The 22,479-nt window shown below is 36.2% G+C and overlaps 1 protein-coding gene across 2 annotated transcripts; it reads left to right on the top strand.

Annotated features, from left to right (window-relative positions):
* The first annotated feature begins 923 nt into the window (after positions 1 to 923).
* Positions 924 to 7,825, top strand: LOC113781968 (two-pore potassium channel 3-like). 2 transcript variants are annotated; one of them, XR_003469781.1, is made up of 3 exons: positions 924 to 2,324; positions 7,051 to 7,319; positions 7,668 to 7,825. XR_003469781.1 is itself a non-coding variant. In XM_027327866.1 (2 exons), exons 1-2 carry the CDS (start codon positions 1,138 to 1,140, stop codon positions 7,196 to 7,198), a joined length of 1,335 nt encoding a protein of 444 aa, XP_027183667.1. In that variant the 5' UTR covers positions 924 to 1,137; the 3' UTR covers positions 7,199 to 7,825. The 2 variants fall into 2 exon arrangements, 1 of the variants encoding a protein (XP_027183667.1); XM_027327866.1 differs by having other exon boundaries at positions 7,051 to 7,825.
* The last annotated feature ends 14,654 nt before the right edge of the window (positions 7,826 to 22,479 follow it).

Below are 22,479 nucleotides of genomic sequence, written 5' to 3'. Positions count from 1 at the left end.
GTTCGAAACTCTAATTCCACTACTTTTTTTTTCCTGAAATAGCCATATGTGAACAATTTTAAAGGGGCAAAAATGTCATATCTTAATTACTAATTTAAAACCTTTTCAAACAATCTACTAGAGGACAAATTCAAAAACTACAAAATCTCCTGAAAAAGACAAAATAGAAGGAAAGAAAAGTGACAAACTAAATTTACAATTTACAATTTTTATAATTCGACTTTTATTCCAAATAAGTCTTGCTTCTAACCCCCTTCACCCTCCACCATTCTTGTCCTCTAATCCTTAGCCCTTTTCCTCTCCTTTCCCCGTGACTCGAATCCCTTCTCTTTCCCAGGAGACCTCAATATTTCTCCTTGAATTTTGTAATTTTGTAATTTTTTCTAAGTAGTTTTTTTGAAAAAATTTCTAATTACTCTCTCTGATATGACTCTTTTGCTCCTTTAAAATTAATCACGTGTTGATTTCAAAGCCAAAAAATAGATTGCAATTAGAGGTTTTGGCCAAATTAGACTAACTTGCTTTTGTGAGGGACATAAAATTAGTATTTCAATTGCAGGAGACGTGAAAAATCTTTTAGTACAGTGTGAGAGACATTTTGTATGATATTATAAAAATATCCATATTCAATTCGTGTTTAAAACACAAAGAAGAAGACGTATTCTTGAAAATATGTCAAACCAAATACTGATCATTATCAAAATTACTCGTACAAATATTCTAGCACTTTCGAGGCCTCATGCTTTCCTAGAAAAGGAGCATTAAAAGAAAATATATCAAAAGTTTCATCAAAAGGTGGCCCCCACTCCAAATTTAACAAATTAAATTTGGGTTTCCTGCCTTGCCAGTTGCCACAATGAAGCAGCCAAGACAAACATTCCCTATAGTTCTCTCTATCATATTCATATGTGATGTACAAAGTTGGTTCTTCATCTCCTCAAATCATAATAGCTTCTTCCGCTCTGTTTGTAATTTGTTCCCATTTTGGTAATATATAAATTTCAGACTGATCTCAGCCTAATTCATAAAAGATAAAACACGCACCTCAATCATTAGCCGCCTTATGAAACAAAAACCGAAACCCACCCGTTTCCTGGTATTCCGGCCATCCAAAACCTGGTTTTCCGGCGAACCCAAATGGAGAAAGAGCCTCTCCTCCCTTATGTCAACACCAGAAGACAGCCCTATTCCCCTCAGCCTCCACCACCACCCCCACTTTCTCTGTGCCCTTTACCGGAAAACGATGAAATCACAATCCCACCACCCAATGGTTGTCTCACTCCATCAGAATTCAAAGATAGGCTTATCTTTGGCACATCTCCTTCATCCTCTTCCACCCCTTTAATGGACTCCTCTTCTTCAACTCTTGTTGATGCATTGGCTTTAAGCATCAATTCTCCAAGAAAAACTTCGTCTGAGGACCTAAAATCCAATATTGTTGGAGAAAAATGCAATCTTGACCAGCAAAATAGTCAGCAGTCTTGGTTGACCGATCCCAATATTCCATGGACCAAAGGGAATTTGCACAGGTCCAAGACTGCCCCTGCTATGGCTGTTATCAATGATTTTGATCATTCATCAACTCCCAAGCCACCCGTGTTCGGTTCTCAGTCAATTGTAAGACAAGCTGTGGTTCTATTGATCATATATTTGTCTCTCGGTGTTGTTATTTATGCTTTTAATACGGATCATTTCAAGGCCACTGAAACACACCCTGTTGTTGATGCTTTGTACTTCTGCATTGTTACTATGTGTACTATTGGATATGGTGATATAACCCCTGATAGTGCTTCTACTAAGCTGTTCTCTATCATGTTCGTGCTTGTGGGCTTTGGGTTTGTTGATATTTTGCTTACTGGGATGGTTAGTTATGTTCTTGATTTGCAAGAAAATTATCTGTTGAGGACACTTAAGAATGGGGGAGCTCATGATCCCGGGCGGTTTGTAATTGATGTTAAGAAGGGGAGGATGAGAATTCGAATGAAGGTGGCATTAGCTTTGGGGGTTGTGATTCTTTGTATTGGAATTGGAGTTGCTGTTATGCATTATGTTGAGAGGCTTGGCTGGTTAGATTCCTTCTATTTGTCAGTTATGTCCGTCACTACTGTTGGATATGGGGATAGGGCATTTACTTCCTTGCCTGGTCGGATTTTTGCATCCATTTGGTTGCTTGTGTCTACACTTGCTGTGGCTCGTGCATTTCTTTACTTGGCTGAGGCAAGGGTGGATAAGCGGCATAGAAGCATGGCAAAATGGGTACTTGGACAGGATATGACTGTGGCACAGTTTCTTGCTGCTGATATTGATAACAATGGCTTTGTGACGTAAGATCATGTGCCTTTTCTCAATATTTAAATATCTTATTGACCAATTTATGTTGCATACAACGATTTGTGTCATTGTGAAAGTTGTTGATATATAAGCCAAGTTTGGTCTGTGGATCACTGCTGATGTTTAATTCATCATGATATTTAACAAGTTTGAAGAAGTTAGCGGCCATAGTTTTGCTAGCAGATAAGTTATGATCAACCTGCACAAAAGTCTTTGGCTCCGAGTATTTCTGAGTTTGTGGTGAAAAACCTGCATAGAAGATCTTCTATTCTTTGTATAGATTCACACTGAAAGGCAGATAAGTTGCTTGTTATCTGTGTCTTTGCTGCAAGAATTTTTTTTTTTGTTTTGATTCATCAATCTATCCACTGAGTTTTATGATTATCGGACTCTGGAACCTATGTGTTTTACTCTGATTTATTTTGTGATAAATGACTCTTCCTTTTAAGCTGCAAGAGTGCTAAATGTTGAGTAGGTATTGGGTGTCTCCTCTTTATATGGATCAAATGGCAGACCTTTAAAGATTTAGCACCTTATTTTAAATGAATAAAATGGATATGTTGATGGTTTTCTTTATTTAATGAGTTGCTGAGGTTCTCTGAGTTTTCATATGTTCAAGCCAAATAACTTTTTTTTTTTGTTTGAATGGTAGATTCAATTTGTTAGTTCAGTAGTGTGATCTGACTTTATTAGTTAATCCCTCGTCCATTGTAAATTTCATAGACCTTTAAACAATCTTATTTTCTTAGGTGTTTAGTAAATTAAAAAAACCTTACAAGAATTTGACTTTTTAATGAAGAAAAGATGACACTAATATGGGATTGAAACAAGTTATCCCTTTTTTCTTGTTTTGTTTTTAGAGGAGGGAGAGGAAGAGAAAGAGGAACAAGGCATGGGAACATCAGACTTTAAATGTTGATCTAAAATGAGTGAACAAAATCCTTAGCTATTGACTATATTGGATTCCCATGGTCAAGACAGCTATTTTGGGTGTATACTCTTATTCCCCTAAAACTTAGGTGTCTGGGCTTACCAGTGACTGGATCTTACTTCGACATCTATTGGCATTTGGTGATGATGAATTGAATGAAATAGGTAAATTTTACTTGTAAAAAAGTGGAATGTATGAATAAGAGCAATTTTACGTGAGGAATAAATTCAGAACGTTTTCAATACCAAAATATATTTGGAGATGTGAGGAAAACAAATGAGCAGTGGATAGGCTTTATTGTGTGATATTGAAGATGTTGGCTTCTATTTTCCTCTCTGCACCTTAAGCAGAAACTTTCGCTTGACTTGTCATGCATGACGTGTGAATCTCTTTAAAGAATATCTATTCATGTTTACTGTGTGAATATCTTTTACATATGAGTTTGACATATATATTCTGGAGTCATTGAATTAACTTCAAAATTGACAGTCTCTTATGGACAAGGATAGCTTTTTTGGTGTTGCATACTCATTTGTATCAGTGCTAAAAAGAAAAAATATAATTAACAGAAGAGCAATGGACAGACTTGTCTTTTATAACATTGGAAGATATAGTACTGACTCGTTTAAAAAGGAAGCATGATAAATCCAGGTGTAAAGACAGGTATTAGACATTCCAAGTTCCTTTTCTACTGAACATTTAAATTACAAAAGCTACAATGCATGTCAAACATGAATTAGAGTGGCAGAATTCTACTGAATTTGTGGAGGTTAACATGTATCTTATAAATTTGGAAGTTAGTAGAAAAGAATGTTGGTAAGATCTTTTCTTCTATCCAGTTGCCATGTTTCTTTTCTGGAGATTTTACTAACAGAATTGAAAATGGATTGGCAGTTAAGTATATATGTTGCACATTCTCTTAGGGTTCCTTAGCCTCTTTGTTGTACATGTTTCCCCCTTAAGCATAAATGTTGTACATCACTCTTTAGGGTTCCTTAGCCTCTTCATTGTGCTTTTCCCCCCTTAAGTAGTAAAATTTGCATCATTTTGGCATCCAGAAACAGGTATTGAGGGAAAACAATATGAGCTCCATAAGAATTAATCTAAAGCAAAGAAGGAGAAGTTTCCAAATGTATGAAAAATTAAGAATAATTTTAGGGTACTTTGTTTACCAAACAAGTGTTAGAACAATGCAATATTTCTAGGACAAGTCATGCTACAGCATGTGATCTGAGTCTGTTACACTGTTGCCTAGTTTATTTTTCTGACTACAATGAAGGCATATAGTCCAACTTCTGTACTTTCTAGGCATTATTGTACTGATTTCAAACAATGGGGATACAGAATATGGGTCTGTTTTTTTGGGATGGCTGAATGAGTTAATTATGATAGATATATTCAGTCTACATAGCACACGGGGGAACTGAAATGCAGTGTTGGTATAGTGACTAATAGTTTGGATTAAATGCTGTCTTTATCAAACTTGTTCCATGGTAATTTTGTTGGTAAGGGATTTGATTTCAATCAGTTTTGCTCTAACAATTTCTGTGACATTTGATTAGGCTCAAGATTTTGGAGTTTGTTGATTCAAACAGATTTTTGTGAAGCTTATGGGACAGTTTGAAACATGATTTAAAAATCTGAAGTAAGAGGATGATTTGTTATTCATAAAAGTGCAATTAGCAGTAAATGCCTACACCATTAATTATATATTTTTAGGATTGATACTCTCCTATTTTCTTTCATGTTAGCTCAGGGTTCCAGCACTGTTTTGTTTTGTGCTCCCTCCGACCCATTTTACTTGTCATGGTCAATTTTGCACAGAGTTTAAGAAATTTAATCTTTGACCAACCATCAAATAACTCTTTCCATGATTACCCATTAACTTAAATTCAAATTTTGTTAGTTGTTTTTGAATTTTACATTAGTTTGTTAGAGCATTTAATGTTGGAACATAGCTTTAATGCTCTTTTTGAAAATTGAATTAAGGATAAAATGGGGAGGTTAGTCTTTTTTTATTTCCCTTTTAAGACCATGACAAATAATTTGGGACAAACCAAAATAGAAATCAAGACTAATAAAATGGGACCGAGGGAGTATTTATTTTGTGTGCTCCCAGGATAAGGTTTCCAAATTAATCTAATCTAGATTTAGACTTCTGAAGTCTTTGTTTCTGCATTTTAGTAGTATCCCTGTTCAACTTGGAGTAGAACTTGCCACCTGTTAACTTACCCTCAACAGACATTGTGGTCGTGCTGAAACAAGCCCCTGTTTCTGGTTAAATCTTTTGGTAGCATCCTGGAACTCCAAGGGTAAATTAATTTATAATTATAAAAATGTGAAAGTTAATTATTCTCTCCCCTTGTTTTTTAGTTTGCAATAATTGGGTTTAGATCAAGGACAATCTGTTTTTTAGTTTGCAATAATTGACTTTCAAGTGCCAATCATGCTAGCTGGCAGGGATCCAAAAGCTAACTAAAGTAGATTGCCAAGAGTCTTCAAGCATCTCAAAAGGTAGTTGAGAAGCGATTTTTCCCTGAAATATGATGTCTCCTAGACAAGAATTGTGGAGAGCTCAGCTCTGCTCATTTGAGATAGATGAAGGAAAATTCCTTGGTCATGTTTAATAATTATTTTCTTATTCTCATGGAACTAATGTTGCAGTTGCAGTGTTTAAGGGAAGTCAAAAGACTAATGCAGTTGATGGGAATAACAGAGATACATGGCAAAAGTTTTCAAGTGATTATCCATACTATAGTGGTGAATAAGTGCTAGTGAATGAAACCGCCAACTGGACTTGGATAAATATAAAATATAGATAAATTAAGAACTAGCAAGCAACCTAATGCCATGAAACTTTTAGAATGTGTCAATTGCGGAAGTGTTTGCGTAGATTAACAGCAATGAAGAGTATGATTGTGGTTCTTCTTGTAGTCCTTTGATTTAGCTGTAAAAACCAAATTCTGTCTGCCAACTAAATTTGATGCACAGTGATTGAGTTTAACACACTACTTGTTATTTAGACCACTTGTTGAAGGTCATCTTTCTGACCCCTGGGAGAACCCACCTCTATACTTTGTCGATGAGCTGGTGGAGCCAAAAGTTAAATAATTCCTAGATCGTAATCTTATACTCACGATGCTGGAGAGAACTACGATCATGGCAATTGTAGTAGTTCATTGCAATTTGTTGAAGATATGTGATCTGATATTATGGAAAGATTTGATATTGTAAATATTAGGAAAGATTTGATTATAGTATCATATGATTATAGTATCATATATTAATTAGGTAGTAGATTGATTTAGATTAGCATGATTTTAGGATCTAAATTAGGTTACACTTGTGTATATATATTTGTATATTGTGTAGTCCAAAAATATGAAGAAGAGTATTTTCTCTCCCTTTTTCTTAGTTTACACAATTCAAGTTTGGAGAATGATTAATGGGTGGAAGGATTGGCATCCTATATAATACGGAGTCAAAATAGTTTTACTGAGGAAGATTGATGGGGGAGAAACCTGATTGAAAAGAATAACAAAGAGAAAAAGGATTTTAATATCTTGGAGCATATTTGAGTTGTTTTAACATTGTTTTTGTAAGATTCTACATCCTAGTTGGATTCGTGATTAAAGGGTCGTCGTAATTTCTTATGGTTTTAGTCTTAAGCATTCTGCTTTAATGGCATTCAAATGACTGCTGTCCTTTTGCATATTTTTCCAGTTGTGCCAATAGAAGCGATGATAATCTTTATCCTGATTTCTCTTTCCTTTTATATTATCCGGCAGCAAATCAGAGTTTGTAATATACAAGCTCAAGGCGATGGGAAAAATTTCGGAGATGGATATCTTGCAGGTATGTAAAAAATTTGAACGGCTAGACACGGGAAATTGTGGGAAAATTACTCTTGCAGATCTCATGGAAAATCATCACTGATTTGTCAAGAAAGCAGTGCGACTCGAACGCAAATTTCATGTTGTTAGACCCGCCCACGGGAAACATTGTGCGTTGTCATGATGATGAAAGACAAAAGTCACTTATAAATCGATGCTCCCGTGTAAGCCCAACTCTACAACTGCTCCCGTTTGAGCCCCATTCAATCATCCTAGATTCTCTATGCAACAGAAGTTCTCAAAGTCTGTAAATATTCATTGCTAGCAGAATCAGATACCCCATGCTAGAAACAGTCTATCAAAGATTTTGCTTATAGCCATTCGAGATTATCTCCTTGATAACATAGACTTAGATTGGTAGCTGTGAACTGGCATGGTGACCCAACTGGTCCAACATGTTCATACGAAAGTGACTTCATTTTTTGGCAAATACATCGATGCAGATAATAGGTGACCTGGTCTTGTTTTTCACTGCTCTCTCATATTTGGCACTTTTATTCTGTTGGCTGCAGATATGGTAACTTTGCTGCTTCAGCTCAAGCCTGCTCTTCGAATAAGCAGCAATGTTCAAATTACATTTTTTGATGGATATTTTTTGGAAATCAAAATGCTCTGTACATCTTATTCTCCACAATCTCGAACCCTTTAGCTGATACTGTTCCTTCCTGAAGATTAAGCCTTGCCTTCTTGTCTTTGGTTCCAAAAGCTTGGTATCTGCGGTAGAAAGTGATAGCTTCTCGCTAAGTTTGGTTTTGTTTCTTTGGAAAGAATTTTTATCCTCAGTGGGCTAATTTCCATCCAAAGTGTTCGGGTGGCTGAATTAGGCCTAACTCATGTGCTGGCGACTTTTAAGTGGCTAAACCTGGAAAACTGATTATGGAAGAGTAGAATTCTGATCTCTAGATATAAAGTTCAAGAGCATAATTTCTGGGTTTTAACATGATTTTTATTACTGAGATATTAACTTTTTTTTTATTGAAGACAAATTAAACATAGTACTTAAGAGTTAAGACTGATCAGTAAAGACTCCTAGTAGAGCTTGGAAGGTAATTAAATAACAAAACTAATGAAAATATCAGAATTTAAAGGTCTCAGCCCTTGACGACACAAAAGAGAATTGGATGACTTCTTTTTTTTTTTTTTTTTTTTTTTTTTTTTTTTTTATCTTTTTCTTGTTTTAGCTGCAATGTATTTTGTGAAAGAAAAATAGCATGAAAGGCATGTTTGTCTGCGTGCACCTGTATGTGCTCACAGTTTAGTGGTATTAATAATCAAATTATACATTTTAGCAAGAAAATGACAAACTCCATCACAATCTTGACCTTCACACTCTGTACATTTCCAACAGTCTGTTCGGGTGGTTGCCTGATTGATTAAAGAGAGAGTGCGTCTATGAATTGGTCAAAGCACCTAATATGTTTCCTGAATTAGAACTAACATTTTAACAATGGAAAAGATAATTTAGGATTCCACTCAATTTGTCCATGGTCTGCAAGTACATTAGGTATATGGATAATCTCACAAACCTCCCTTGAGGTTTGGGTTAATATCAATTAGCACCTCCGTGGTTTCAAAAATCTTGCTTACCTCCCTTAATTGATTGTCCGCGCTTGAGGGTTCAATTAGCGTTAAAAAAATTCATATCAGAGGAGAGAGAACATTTTACTTCTAACTGTGGGATTGAAAACTTGCAATAGTTCAACAACGCAGTACACATTGAAATGATTAGTTTTCCAACTCTAGAATTATAAAGGCAGCTCGACAATTAAACAATGAACACAGGTTTAGCACAAAAGGGGTGTCTTAAAATAGGAATTGGGAGAAGAAATCATGGCAAGTTCCAACATAGAAGGGCACTCTTATAATTTGCCAACAAAAGGGTACTATAAAGAATCGATATTGTGGTTGCAATAGAAAGGCGACAATCAGGAAATCGGAGAGAGAAACGAATCCAAACAAGCTATTTAGCTATTTAAGATGCAACTATTTACAATGATATAATGAAGGTGATGAGGTTCTCAGCCAATGGCGCAAAGTCAATTTGAATTGCAATTTTGATATTCGTTTTCCTCGTTTTTTTGCTTTCCAAATTCTTTTTTTTTGGCAATTTCAGATAATATATTAAGGATTTTCAGTAGAGTAATATTGTCAATTCACCATCCATAATGGAGACGTCTTATCTTATCAATCTGACATGGGGATTAGTCGGCCCCGTAAGGATTGACCCGGACACCCCTGTATAGACAAAAAAAAAAAAAAAAAAAATCTGACATGGGGAGGTAAATGAGAATTTTAAAACTATAGTGCTAAGTGATATTAAGTCAAATCTCAAGGAAGGTTTGTGAAATTATCCCTGAGGTATAATAATGCCCCAAAAAGGTTCTTTCGCTACATTTCTCTTTGTTTTGGTATCAATTTTTCTACTTTATTTATTTTTTCTTGGCGTTACAATGCCACAGCAGTCTTCATCAATTCAATTAAAGCCGGTTCTAGATAAGCAAGAAGTCCAATTGTGCCATGATCCGATGACAATGAATCCATAAAGTTTGTTTTTAGACCAAGTCAAGTCTCATCAGCTTTCTCTTCAGTCTACCAACAAACCTAGAAAGACTTCCAAGAGGTATACGCATCTAAGATACCTTTTTTTCCCCCACTTGGTGATCCTCAAGGCTCCTCTCCAATATTGCAATCAATTTTCTCCTTTTTTTATGGCTCCATTTGTTGGGGCACAAGTGTATTTTAGAGAAGTTGTCTAAGTTTTTTGGGTCTAATGGTGTACAAAATTAGTCTTTTTTTCCTTTCTTTCGACAAGAAATGATTGAGAACTGCGGTTATAAAAATACTATTTTTTCGTAAAATTGTGCAAAGAAGGGTATTTATAAAAGACGAAAGCAAAGCAATTCTCATTTGTTATATGGTCTAGAAGGAAAACTACTTATGAAGAAGTTATATGTCCAACCAAGCAAAACCCTAGTCAAGTTCCAACTTTTCATCCCATCATTATGGCATTGGTTGATCAAACTCAACAAAACCCACTATGATGTCTCTTTCTTTCTCAGTGAAATTGACAATACATGAATTTTTTTTCTCCTTTTTTTCCGGAAAGGAAGGGGTAAGATTTAAAAAACAGGAAGGATCAAACTCAACAAAACCCACTATGATGTCTCTCTCTTTCTCAATGAAATCGACAATACATGAATTTTTTTTTCTCCTTTTTTTCTGAGAAGGAAGGGGTAAGATTTAAAAAACGGGAAGGAAGAAGAAGATTTTGACTTCAAAATCTCTATTTTCTAAGGTTTCCACTTTAGTCAGTAGATCAAAATCTCCTACGTTAATAATACATCAATGAAGGAGAAAAATTTGAATTCAAAACCTCTATTTTCTAAGGTTTCAACCTTAGTCACTAGATCAAATCTCCTACGTTAATAATAGATCAATTTGATCATTAAGCACTCTGTAGAATGGAATTTTTGATGAGGTATAGATGGTCGTCACAAAACTTGACTTGTGTGCAAAACGTTAAGAGTAAAAAAAGTAGTCCATCATGATGAAAAGATTCCCTAATTAAGAATACGAAAAAGCAAGCATACATTGCGGCATGACCGCGTCAACCTCTGGAAATTTTTATCATACATTGTGCTAGTTGATAATGTCACTATTAATCCAATAGACTTTTATCCCGATCAAGTTCTAATTTTTTATTCTGTAAATCAACTAGGATACAATAAATTAATTGTCAGGTGAAAACCTTCCACGCCTTTCTTCTTCTTCTTTGTGAATTTCTTTTGCTTGCTAGATAGTGGGACTGATAACAACAAATAAAGATTTTTACAATCTAGAAAGACCCTATAAATAGAGCTTATAGTAATCTATATTTTATGATATACCATATAGGACAATGAATGATCCAGTTGTTAGAATTGGTCAATTATATGGATGGAGTCTAATAAATTAAGCCAAGATCATTCACATTTGGAGGTTCAAATAAATAAATGAAAGCGACGAATTACAGATGCTATCTTTTTGCGTATCTAATTATTGGTCTTGTAAATATAATATACATATACGGGTTATAAAACTAATACTAATTTTGACTAAACTTGAAACATTCCAAGTGGAGTAGATGGCAAATGATGATTGGAGTTGCTGACTTTCGCATTCGCAGTCAATTATAAATAAAATCAAAGTGAAGGAAAATTGACATAGATGAGAGCGTGAAATTTTTTTCTTTTTTTCTTTTTTATCGTAAAGTTTTCGACGTTATTGAAATTGGCCAAATGAATCTGAACCTTTAAAGCACATTTACCAAAGGACTAATGGGAAGTAATGTGGTAGTTTTGGGAGTTAATTGTAGGGTTTCATATATCGACAAGTAAAGCAAACCTGTTGCTAGAATTCGAACATAGACAAAACCAGGAATTTAGTTTTTTTTTTTCCTTTTGGGTAAGATGTGTCGAATGATCGAACATACACTAGTTAAAAAAAATAAAAATTATAACAAATGGTAAAGTTTGGAGGAAGTCAATCATTCAAAGCACAATGATAAAGTTTGGGGGAGTGTCTAATGACTAAAAGAACATACATGTACTCTGTTTGGGTTAAGGTGTTTTTGAAAAGTTATATTTTGCCTTTCAAGTCAATAACTTCAAAAACATCTCCAAAAATACAATATCTCAAATACACCTAAAAATAATCCAAAAAAAATTTCCCACCTTTCTTGTTTCATCACCCTCTATTGGCACCACATCCATCACCCTCCATTGCACTACCACAGCCAATCACTCTCCATTGCACCACCACCACCTTCCCCTCCCCTCTCCTCCCTCCCTCTTCTTCTTCTTCCCCCTTCCCTCCCCTCCCCTACCACCACCACCTCCCTTCGCCTCTCAAATCCCCCTGGTGGTTGTGACCTTTTTGGTCGTGACTAGATTTGGCCATGATAGAGCGAGGGGAATCTAAGGGAGGGGAGGAAGGGAGAGAGTAGAGAGAAGGGAGAGGAGGAAGGACAAGGAGAGGGAGGAGGAGGAGAAAGAGAGAGAGAGGAGAGAGAGGAGAGAGGAGAGAGGAGGAGGTAGGGTGTGGTTGCGGTAGGTGGTAGTTGTAGGTGGCATAAATTTTTTAAAAAAATACCTCAAAAAATTTTAAATTCTAAAAATTCCCAAAAATACATTCAGAAAAATCTCCTAAAAGTACCCTCCACAAACATTTATAGCAAAGCCTTTCATATATATAGGTATAGCAAAATTAAAAAAAAAACCTCAAAAATAGCTAATATAAGTAGCGATATAAATGAAGCTAAACAAGTAAAACAATCTAGTGTTTAAACTTGTTTGTTCATTTCAGTAAGTTTTTTTTTTTAATCAAGATCTATTTTATTCATTCAATCACACCACAAGCAATTACATCAAAAAGTGCAAGCTACAAGATCCTTCTCCGAAAGCTAGGAAAGCCTAACCTATCCATCCATATATCACCGCGAGCCATAGGGGGTAGCTTTACAAAGGAGTCAAACAAAGCATCACTTCCCCAGTTCGCACCCATCTTGGCCAGCCTGTCCGATGGTTTATTTGCCTCTCTAAAGCAATGTGTTATTAACCGAAACAAACTCTGAAACCGCAATAGATCGTCCAATTCCACCTGCAAACGCCAGGGGCATGCATGATCCCCTGATATGATCTGAACCAGTGTTAGGGAGTTCACCTCCAGGTGCAAATCCATGTAACCCCGAACTACACACTGTTTTACCCCATACACCAAGGCCTGTAACTCGGCGTGCAGGCTGGTGGTGACACCAAAGAAACAGGAAAAGCCAAAGAGAAATCCCCCTTGGGAGTCCCGCAAAAGCCCTCCCCCTCCACTCAACCTTGGATTGCCAAGCGAACACCCGTCCGTATTAAGCTTATAACTTGCCGTCGGGACCACCCACTTTACAAGCCAAATGAGCATCCGTTTTGGCCGAACTTCCAAGTCCGCGTGCAAGCTCCCCCAAGAGCCATGGGCCCATGATAGCGAAGGAAATTGTAAGTGCCATAGATCCCTAATCTGAGACAAGGTCCGGGCTACCACCACTCCCTCATCTGACCTCCCCCTTGCATTAAAGCACTAGTTCTTGCTCTCCACAATTCCCAGCATATCAGAGAAGGCAAGAGGCGATAGCCAAATACCGATTCGGAGCAGGGCGTATCCACCACGCGATTGCCATATGGCGAGCCGAGCTGATACGAGAAGTCATCCCTTCCTGAATTTCGAACGCCTTCCACACTTGTCGAGCAGCTTCCCTTATGCAAAACACATGGTTCAATCGTTCCTCCTGGGGGTCAGCGTAGCAGCAGCATCGAGAAGGACCCTGGACTCCAAAGCGTCGTAACTGCTCAAGTAGGGGGAGCCTATCTGAAAGTAGGCAAAGCATGAAAAAAGAGATTGTTATTGGCAAGGACTTGTGCCAAATGCAAGCGGCGCCGAGAGACCCATTAGAATGGGAGCGAACAAGCGACAGAACTGAGGCAACCGAGAACTCCCCATTGGGGGTTAACATCCACACCATCCTATCCTCCCCCTGAAGTGTTAGAGGCGTGATCGCCGTCACCAGTGAACCAACTCCGGCTGCAGAACTTGTGAGAGTAACCGGACATAAGTCCATTGTCCCTGACCGAACAATCCAACCGATGTTGTCCTCCACTAAACCCTGGACCGCACACATCCGTCTCCAAGTGTACGAACTCCCTATCCTCTTCTCCACCAGACAAGGGTGCCGACCTCTACAATACTTGGCCCCAAGAAAGGAAGCCCAAAGAGAGCGACCCTGTCTGAAACTCCACCATAGCGTCATGGAGAATGCTTGAAAAACCTCAGTTGGCCGCCGGACGCCCAACCCCCCTTCGCTATATGGCCGACACAGGTCTACCCATTTCATCCAATGAAACCTCGGGCCAAACTCTGACACACCCCACAGAAACGCAGCCATAACTCTCTCCATCTCCCACAAGACTCCCTTGGGAGGCGACGCTGCCGCCAATAAGTGAATCGGCAGAGAGGATAGAACATGCTTGAGTAGCACTACTCTTCCCCCCGGCGATAGAATTCGCTGCTTCCAAGATAAGATTCTATTGACAACGCACTTGCAAATCTCCTCAAAGTACTCCTTCTTTCGTCGACCAGTGAATAACGGGCATCCCAGGTATCTGACCGGAAACTCCCTCCTCTGAAATCCCGTTAAATGCCTGATAATTCTGCAGCGGTGCGGGAGAGCCGGGGATGCACTAGAAAACAGCTCTTTTGCTTATTAATCTTCTGACCCGAGACTACACAATAATCTTCTAGGACGCTCACTAAGAGACACAAAGAAGACTTCAACCAGTTGGTGAAAATGACCACGTCGTCGGCCAAAGACAAATGTGTGACAATCGGGTAGCCAATCGGAACCTTATGCGGGAGAAATTGGCGCTGCTTTACCAAAGCCTTCAAAGCCCTAGAGAGGGCTTCAGCCCCAATGACAAACAAGGCTGGAGATAATGGGTCGCCCTGCCTCAACCCACATGTGGATCGGAAGAACCCCTGTGGCACCCCATTGATCAGTACTGAGAACCAAACGTTGGAAACCAACCGCCAAACAGCATCGATCCATGTCTCAGAAAATCCGAACCCGCCACAACACCTGCAAAAGAAAGCACCATGACACCCTATCATAGGCTTTCATCATGTCCAGCTTAATCACAACATTTCCTCCGCGGGACGGCTTCCCGATATTGAACACCAACTCCTGCGCCAGCAAAAAGTTGTCTGCGATCTGTCGCCCTTTGACAAAACCACTCTGTTGGGCGGAGACGAGTCTGGGTAAAATCTGAGCTAGCTGATCCGAAAGAATGCGTGAAATCACTTTATTGATAAAATTACATAGGCTTATCGGACGGTATTGTGTGAAGTCCTGGGGACATTGAACCTTAGGAATCAAAACAGCGGTAGTGGCGGTAATGCTTCGTGGCAGCGCCGCCTCACAGAAGAAACTTAAGACAGCCTTATACACGTCCTCCGCAACCACTTCCCAAGCAAACGTGAAGAACTTCCCTGTAAACCCATCTAGGCCAGCGGTACTCTCCCCATCCATCGAAAAAACAACCTTCTTGACTTCAGCCATGGTGGGGGGCTTCATAAGCCGGGTGTATCCTGGTCCGTCACCAACTTCGGGATAGTGTCTAAGAACTCATAAGAGGAAGAACACGACTCTGCTATGAAAAGCTGCTGGAAGAAGGAAATTGCCTCCCCACTGATGAGTTTCTCAGACTCTACCCATTCGCCATTAGAACCACGGATCCTATGAATGACCGCCCTGCTCCTCCCCTCTGCCACCACCGCATGGAAGTACTTAGAATTTAGAACTTATAGTTTGAACCTTCTCAAAAACAAAAAACCAAAAAACCTCTTGCAAAATTGGATTCGAGAATGGATCATACAAAATTGGATCCTATCCATACCCATGATTTTTTCATATGGTCTAGATATGGATAAAAAATAGATTTGAAAAATTAAAGCAAACCTAAGAAAAATTATGATAGATTTGGATTCAATTTAGGTATACTTGATCCATTGACATGTCTAACAATGAGTAAGGTCTGAATTGGATCCACTTGATCCAGACCCCAAATTCTTCCCAAACTTATGAAATTTATTAACGGCCAGACCTAGAATTAAAATAAAATTTAGACCATAGCCCTAGGTGAAACTCAAGAAAAATAAGACGGATCTAGGTTGAGTCTAGGTAATACTTGACCTATTTGCCGATATGCAGCTTATAAGGGCAATTTGATCATCAACTAATCAAAATCAACTTTTCTAGGTTTTTTAAGAACACTGATGCATTTATTTGAACGGCACTTTTAACGACCAAAAAGAATACGTGAGTCATTATGAGAAATCTAATTTTCAATAATCAACTTTACGAAATCAGTTTTTACAAAATTAGAAGTATTTGAGAACAAGTCTATAGTATAAATAGATTGTAATTGCAATTAATTTTTTTTTAGTCCATCTTTGTTTCCTTTTATGCCGTCCCTAAATTCGAAGAACCTTTGCATAATTTACCATCAAATATTATACATAGTGTTTTTATATACATATATGCACACAAGCAGCTAGTCATAGCCTCCTGGAGGACTTAGTGCTTTTTTTTTGGGAGATAGGGCGGACTAAATATATAACTGGTGGAGTCATTCCACGTATGAGGGTTTACAATTATTTTTTCCAATATAGATCTGCATCATCTTCAAGTTGTCACAAGTATCGACCAAAGATGTGCCTTAAAGATGTGCCTTAAAGATTTTGCAGAGAGCTGTTAAATTCCTTTCGATAGACAGGATAAATATTTTTGTATTCTCAAGCTAAATTTTCAGTATGCAAAGTCTCTAACACTCAATTCTGTATTGAAGAATTTGGAGTAAAGTTTAATAATATGGGTTTTTAACTTATTCCTGAGTCTGTGTAAGACTACCTTTTTTTTTTTCATTTCACTTTTTACTTATGTTCACAATTGTGCAATATCAATACCAGAAACTTCATTTGCGCAATTTTTTTTGTAATTAAGTAAAATACACAAAAAAGCAAAGGCTGATCCATTATATAGAAATCTTTTCTTGGTTAGTGGGAAACATTGCTATCTTGATTCAGGATAATGGGAATTTTAGTTTTCTTTAATGTCTTAGAATAACTATTGTCGAATTACCTTGGATTCCTATAATTGTCATGAATATTGACAATCAAAATACAGGAAACCACCAAATATAGCAAATCGGAGGTTGTTTTCTTAAGTCATTGATCTGACATGATCGTAATATGTTGACTCAAGGCAAACATTGTTTTTATTATTCTTTTTGTTTGTTGCTGTAAATTTTTCAACATTTGAAGATAGTAAAAAAGTTGGAAGCAAATTGCGATTGTAGAAATGAAACCCCTTCTAAAACAAGGAAAAAGGACATTGATCATGGTTTGGATATTTTTTATTCTTAGCTGTAAGTGAACAAATTTGCAGCTTCATTTTTAATATACTTTCTCTAAACAAGGGAACAATTTTCCACCCTCATTGTTAATAGACTAGAAAGGAAACTGCTACCCCAATGTTACTTGAAAAATAGGATAAAATGCATCAAAGATAATTGAACTTTCATATATGTATATTTCCCCTTCAAATTCATCACAAGCAATGAATAAATGCCATATTTTACCCAATTTCATCCATTAGCTTCGTTTACTCAAGGTTATATATGTAAATTATGTATCTTCTTCAGGGCATTTTTGTCCTTTTACTTCGCTTAGATACCCAGTCTTCATCCCTATACCACACTACTGTTAAAAAATCAGCATCTGGGATATGCAAGTAGACAAAGATGCCCTAAAATTGGTAGTTGGATTAGGGCTTTCTGTTGATTGTATTAAACTTGTTGGAAGTAGAATGTGAACTTATGAAGTTTGATGACGATATTGAGACCAAAAGAAAAAAAGTTTAAACATCTATAAAAGTTTATTGATTATTAATGCATTTTGCCTTGAAAAATATCAACTTCAACGGTTTCAAGCATTGTCTTATGCATCTCTAATAAAATCAAGCGAGCTAGTTAAGATTATTTGGTTGAATCTTTAATACAGCTTGAAAAATCAACATATCTATTGCTAAGAATTCTAGATTTAGGAATATCCGGGAGGCAAAGAGGCGAAATAATGGCTTGAAGTTCTCGGTAAAATGAATTATTCAATTGTTCAAATACCTTATAACCTTCATAGCAATAAGCTACCTGCAAGTCTAACCAATCAATTGGCAAGGCTATAAAACGCTGAAAAGAAAAAAAAATTCTCTCTTCCTCTCATTTTCTCTAACTTCTCTCCACTTCTTCTTCTCTTTTCAAAAGGCCTTCTTTTTCGGAAGGGAGACCACCATGTTAGATTTTGTTTTTACTTTATTTTTTTCTAATAAAATCTCTCTAAGATTTCTTAGTGAGAATTCTTTGTTTTTCCTACAGGTTCCTTGTGAGAATTTTTTATTCTCTTAGGAGTTACTAGTGAGATTTTTGTCTAGTTTTCTCTTAATTATTTTGTTATCAGATCTCAATTTATTTCAAATTTGATTATTAGATATGAAAATTTTTTGAATTTTGGATCTATCTAAATAGATCTCATCATTATTATTGGAGTTTAAATTAGTTGATTAGCATAATTTTTAAGATTTTTCTATCTATTAAATTGCATATATTTTTTATTTTTGATAAATAAAAGTATGGGTGGATTCAGTTTTAGTCACCTACAGAGATTTTTACAGATTGCCCATCAACACAGCTCTCACATCAATAACGGTATTCAAATACATGACTTTTTGTGAGAAAATGGTCTGTACTTACCAATTGAACCAACTTGTATTGACATATATATGTTATTTCTAGTACATGTTTACCTTGCCAATAATGCAAATTTCTATGATATAAATCACATCGTACTGGACAATTTCCATCAATTTCATTAATGCAATTCACTTTTTATCAAAACAAAAACTGGAAAAAAAAAAAAGAAAGAAAGAGGGAAAGGGACTCCTCGTAACTTAATTAAATTTAAGTCCATGAGAGAGAGAGAGAGAGAGTCATCGTGTTAAATGGTAGTTCGGTTTGCGGAGTAAACAAGCCAATTGAATTTAAAGAATCATCTAAGAACTTTGAATTTGCAAGTTTTATAAGAAAGTTAGAAACGTAGATTAGCATTAATAAAATTATGTAGGTTAGTGTAGCTTTACGGAAGTAGGTGGATTATCCAAATAGCTTTGACTAGTGGGCACTGCCCTACAAAGCCATTTATATTTGCAGCAGCAAATTGATGAAACTATTGTGACATTTGAAATAGTCTTGGCATCTGACTTAGAATGATCAGTGGTATACCTTTTTCTGAGCAGCATCACATACACGCTCAACAATTATGGAAATGGAAAGCTTCTTTTTCATACTGCATAGAGACTAGGTTTTATCATCAATTCAAGGGTTTGCCAATAATATATACACAAATTATTGTGTCAACATCTGAAAGATTCTTTTTTTTCAGTAAATGTACCTAACAATTAACCTGCCCTCTTCCAAATTGATGGAGACCTCCAATAACATTTCCAACTTAGAGCCTGAGACACACACATAATACACACTTTTATTGTCTTGCTCAGACTCACAAACACATAATTATGAAAAAATGGAAACACAAGCAAGGTCAACAATCTCAAGCCTGCTTTTAATTTCTATCAACTTCATCAAAAGTCTTTCTGTTTAAGCAACCTCCCCCCCCCCCCCCCAAAACAAAAAAAAATGATCTATTTCTCTCTACATCTTCATTTATGGTTTAACAGTTCTCTTGAGCTAAAACCTACTCAAGTTTGCATCCATAAGCTTTACCTCACACCATATATTCCTATACCTAATACCTTCCTCACATATGTCGCCACATAAATAAGAAAAATGCCATTCTTCTAGATAGCAAGTCTTTGTCAGACTAATTAACCCCATAGATAGATGCCAATAAATGTGAAATATAGTGGCCATTGGAATTTGTTGTTCTTGTAGTCTTGTAGATGAAGAGAGGAAAATGATGTGTGCATGATGCAATAAAGCTTTTTTTTTTTTTTTTTGGCTGCATGATGAGAGAAGAATTGCCAGAGAAACCTACACCGACCGTAGTCACCCTAGAGGTTTTGCGGGTACAAAGGTCTACCCTTGTATTTGACAATTTAGTTAAGTTGGTAAAGACATTTATTAACTTTTATATCAAAGGTGCTAAATCAATTTCCTCAAATCTAGTTCTATTAAAAAAATATTATTGTATCCTATTCATTCAATTATCCTTATTATGTAAATTTTTTCTATATACTTGAGAGTATTAACTCATCATATATAAACTCCACCATTGGTCAGTCTACACATCATCCAAGAACAAGCTCATTATGCAACAAGAATTGGAGTCTTTTGTTTAACTTTGGTCCATTTTACACGCGAAAATGACTTGTTTTCACTTTGTATAGCCGACTCATATGGCAATAGTAATATCGTATGTAACATGCTAAAACTTTCCAATTAAGATTCTTTTAGATCTCATTGGTGTAGAATTTGTTTGTCGACAGAAATGTTATATATCTTGGGGCAAAAACTAAACACCATCTATGAAGAGGCACGAATCAGTCCCTAGACAGAGAGTGGCATAGGATGTGGGACAGAAGATCCGTTGCGTTTTAGATGCAAATAAATTGGACTACATAATTAAGCGATGTAAAAGACTTAAACCTTTACGTTAAAATGGAAGTATGTATTGAGAAGTGATGAATTAACTCCCATTTTGACACCTCCAATCACTCTTCCTACTTTTTCTAATTCCAATGAGAACAAATTGTTCATGGAATTTTGACTAAAACTCTTCGATGACTTAGGTACCCATTTACTTTACCTTTTAATTTTAGTTGTTACAGTTTGCAGGCTCGACTCGGCTCCATAGCCCTTGTCCATAATGTTATTGTTTTGCTATCTCTGTTGACCTTTCAATCTTTTTCAAAATTTTATATCATTAACAGAACAAAATATTTTGTTAGTCTTCCCTAGTTCATATATTTATACTACCTTGCTTGTCACTTGAAGTAATTTGATGCCTCGTTGAAACTGAGTGGGCTTCTCTATGAACAAAACTAAGGAATTGGACTGTGGTTGCCTTTGAACAACTCTCAGTCGCTCTCTAAGACTCCATGTGAAAGTCTAAGCTGTGAAACTTTGCTTCTTTCAAGATAACAAACTTTTATATATATGAAACGTTTAAAGAATTAAATATTGTACAGTCAAAATTATTGTGGCATATGTTTGGTAAGATAACTAAGTTTGGTGGCTGTCTATCATCCTGATTGATCTCTTTTGGTTAGCAAACAAGACAGCCCATTGGTAAAACTGGTGCCTAATTTTTGTTGCTTAGTAATTAATAATGAAGATAGTAGGAAAAATGTCATGTAACACAATAAAGTAAATGAGAAAATTATTGAGAATAAAGAACGTAAGAGGTTGTGAAAAGTGTTATATTGATTCTGTCTAATCTTAGTTATCTTGCCAAAGAAGGCAGAAGCAAACGCCCTACACCCTAGTACTATCTTCCAAGTTGGAGAAATTTATTTTGAAGTCCATAAACTTCTGTCAAAAGATTGTATGTGGTTTTCAAACTTTCGGAACGTCCTATTAGATCCCATAATATTTACAAATATATCAATTTGGTCCTTTTTGACATAATTACAAAACTTATATAACTTTTGAACTAATATTGCTTTCCTAAATCATAAATATTATTTAATTTTACTTTATTTTAATTTACTAGTTCCCTTTAGACCGTCAATGGTAGAAGATCCTACCAACCACAAAACCTTTAGAATAGAATTATATCACTATTGGGAGAAATTTATAGAAAGTCACCATACTAGCCCACTACACAGTGAAAAAAATTAATGGGTAGAGTACGATGTTATCATCCCTCAAATATTAGTCTTTCTAACATTTTAATGATTTAAAATAGTGATGCACTTAGTTATGTTAAATTATTACTATGATGCATAGCTATAGTAAAAAAAATTTCTTCATAAAAGTTTGTGTGCTATAGTTGGTATTCATATGAAACTTTATAATCAAATTTCATTATTTTCAGAATAAAGCCCAACTGATTTGTAACATATAGTTACAAATCAATAATGAGAAGTTCAAGGACTAAATAGCAAAATTAACCTAACATTAAAGAACTCCCAAGAACTTCTACAGCATTTTACCCTACTTCTGCTTCCTCTTTTTCTTTTTCTTTTTTAATCTTTCTTTTCACTTTTTTTTTTCGAAATGATAATTTTTTAATCTTTCTTTTCACGTATTTCAAAAGGATTTTTGATGTTTATAATAATAAAAAAAAACAAGTCTCGAAAAGCGTGCTACATATTCAAACCATTCCTCTCATTGTATTTGTCTTTTCCTTTGGTAGGTAGAAATTTAAATGAAGCAATGGTCATGGACAGCTACGAGAATGTTGTAATAATTTTGTCTACTATGCAAAATTCTTTGGTTCTTCTTTCCATTCCTTTTTCCATTTCTGTGTAAAGTTCCATTTTTCTTGCCCGAGGTTCCAGTGAACATGACAATGATTAGAAGAGTTTTGAATATGAGTTGTACTACTTGAATCTCTCTCAAGATCAGTACAAAAACAACATGGTTTTCGTTGCTCTTCGAAACCTTTTTGGAGTTTTACAGACGATATGCAACTATTAAGAATTGGTTAGGCAAGTAAGGCCTTATGTCCTCCTTT

Source organism: Coffea eugenioides, chromosome 9 (genome assembly GCF_003713205.1).
Source record: "Coffea eugenioides isolate CCC68of chromosome 9, Ceug_1.0, whole genome shotgun sequence".
Classification (NCBI taxonomy): Eukaryota; Viridiplantae; Streptophyta; class Magnoliopsida; order Gentianales; family Rubiaceae; genus Coffea; species Coffea eugenioides.
The sequence above is the reverse complement of the archived record's forward strand: the minus strand, read 5'-3'. Positions and strand labels throughout refer to the sequence as shown.

Bases quoted from the DNA above. Each gene is read 5' to 3' on its own strand.
- LOC113781968 (XM_027327866.1), top strand. From the start codon at position 1,138: ATGGAGAAAGAGCCTCTCCTCCCTTATGTCAACACCAGAAGACAGCCC. The intron at 2,325-7,050 runs GTAAGATCATGT...ATTATCCGGCAG, and splicing joins GATAACAATGGCTTTGTGAC to CAAATCAGAGTTTGTAATAT.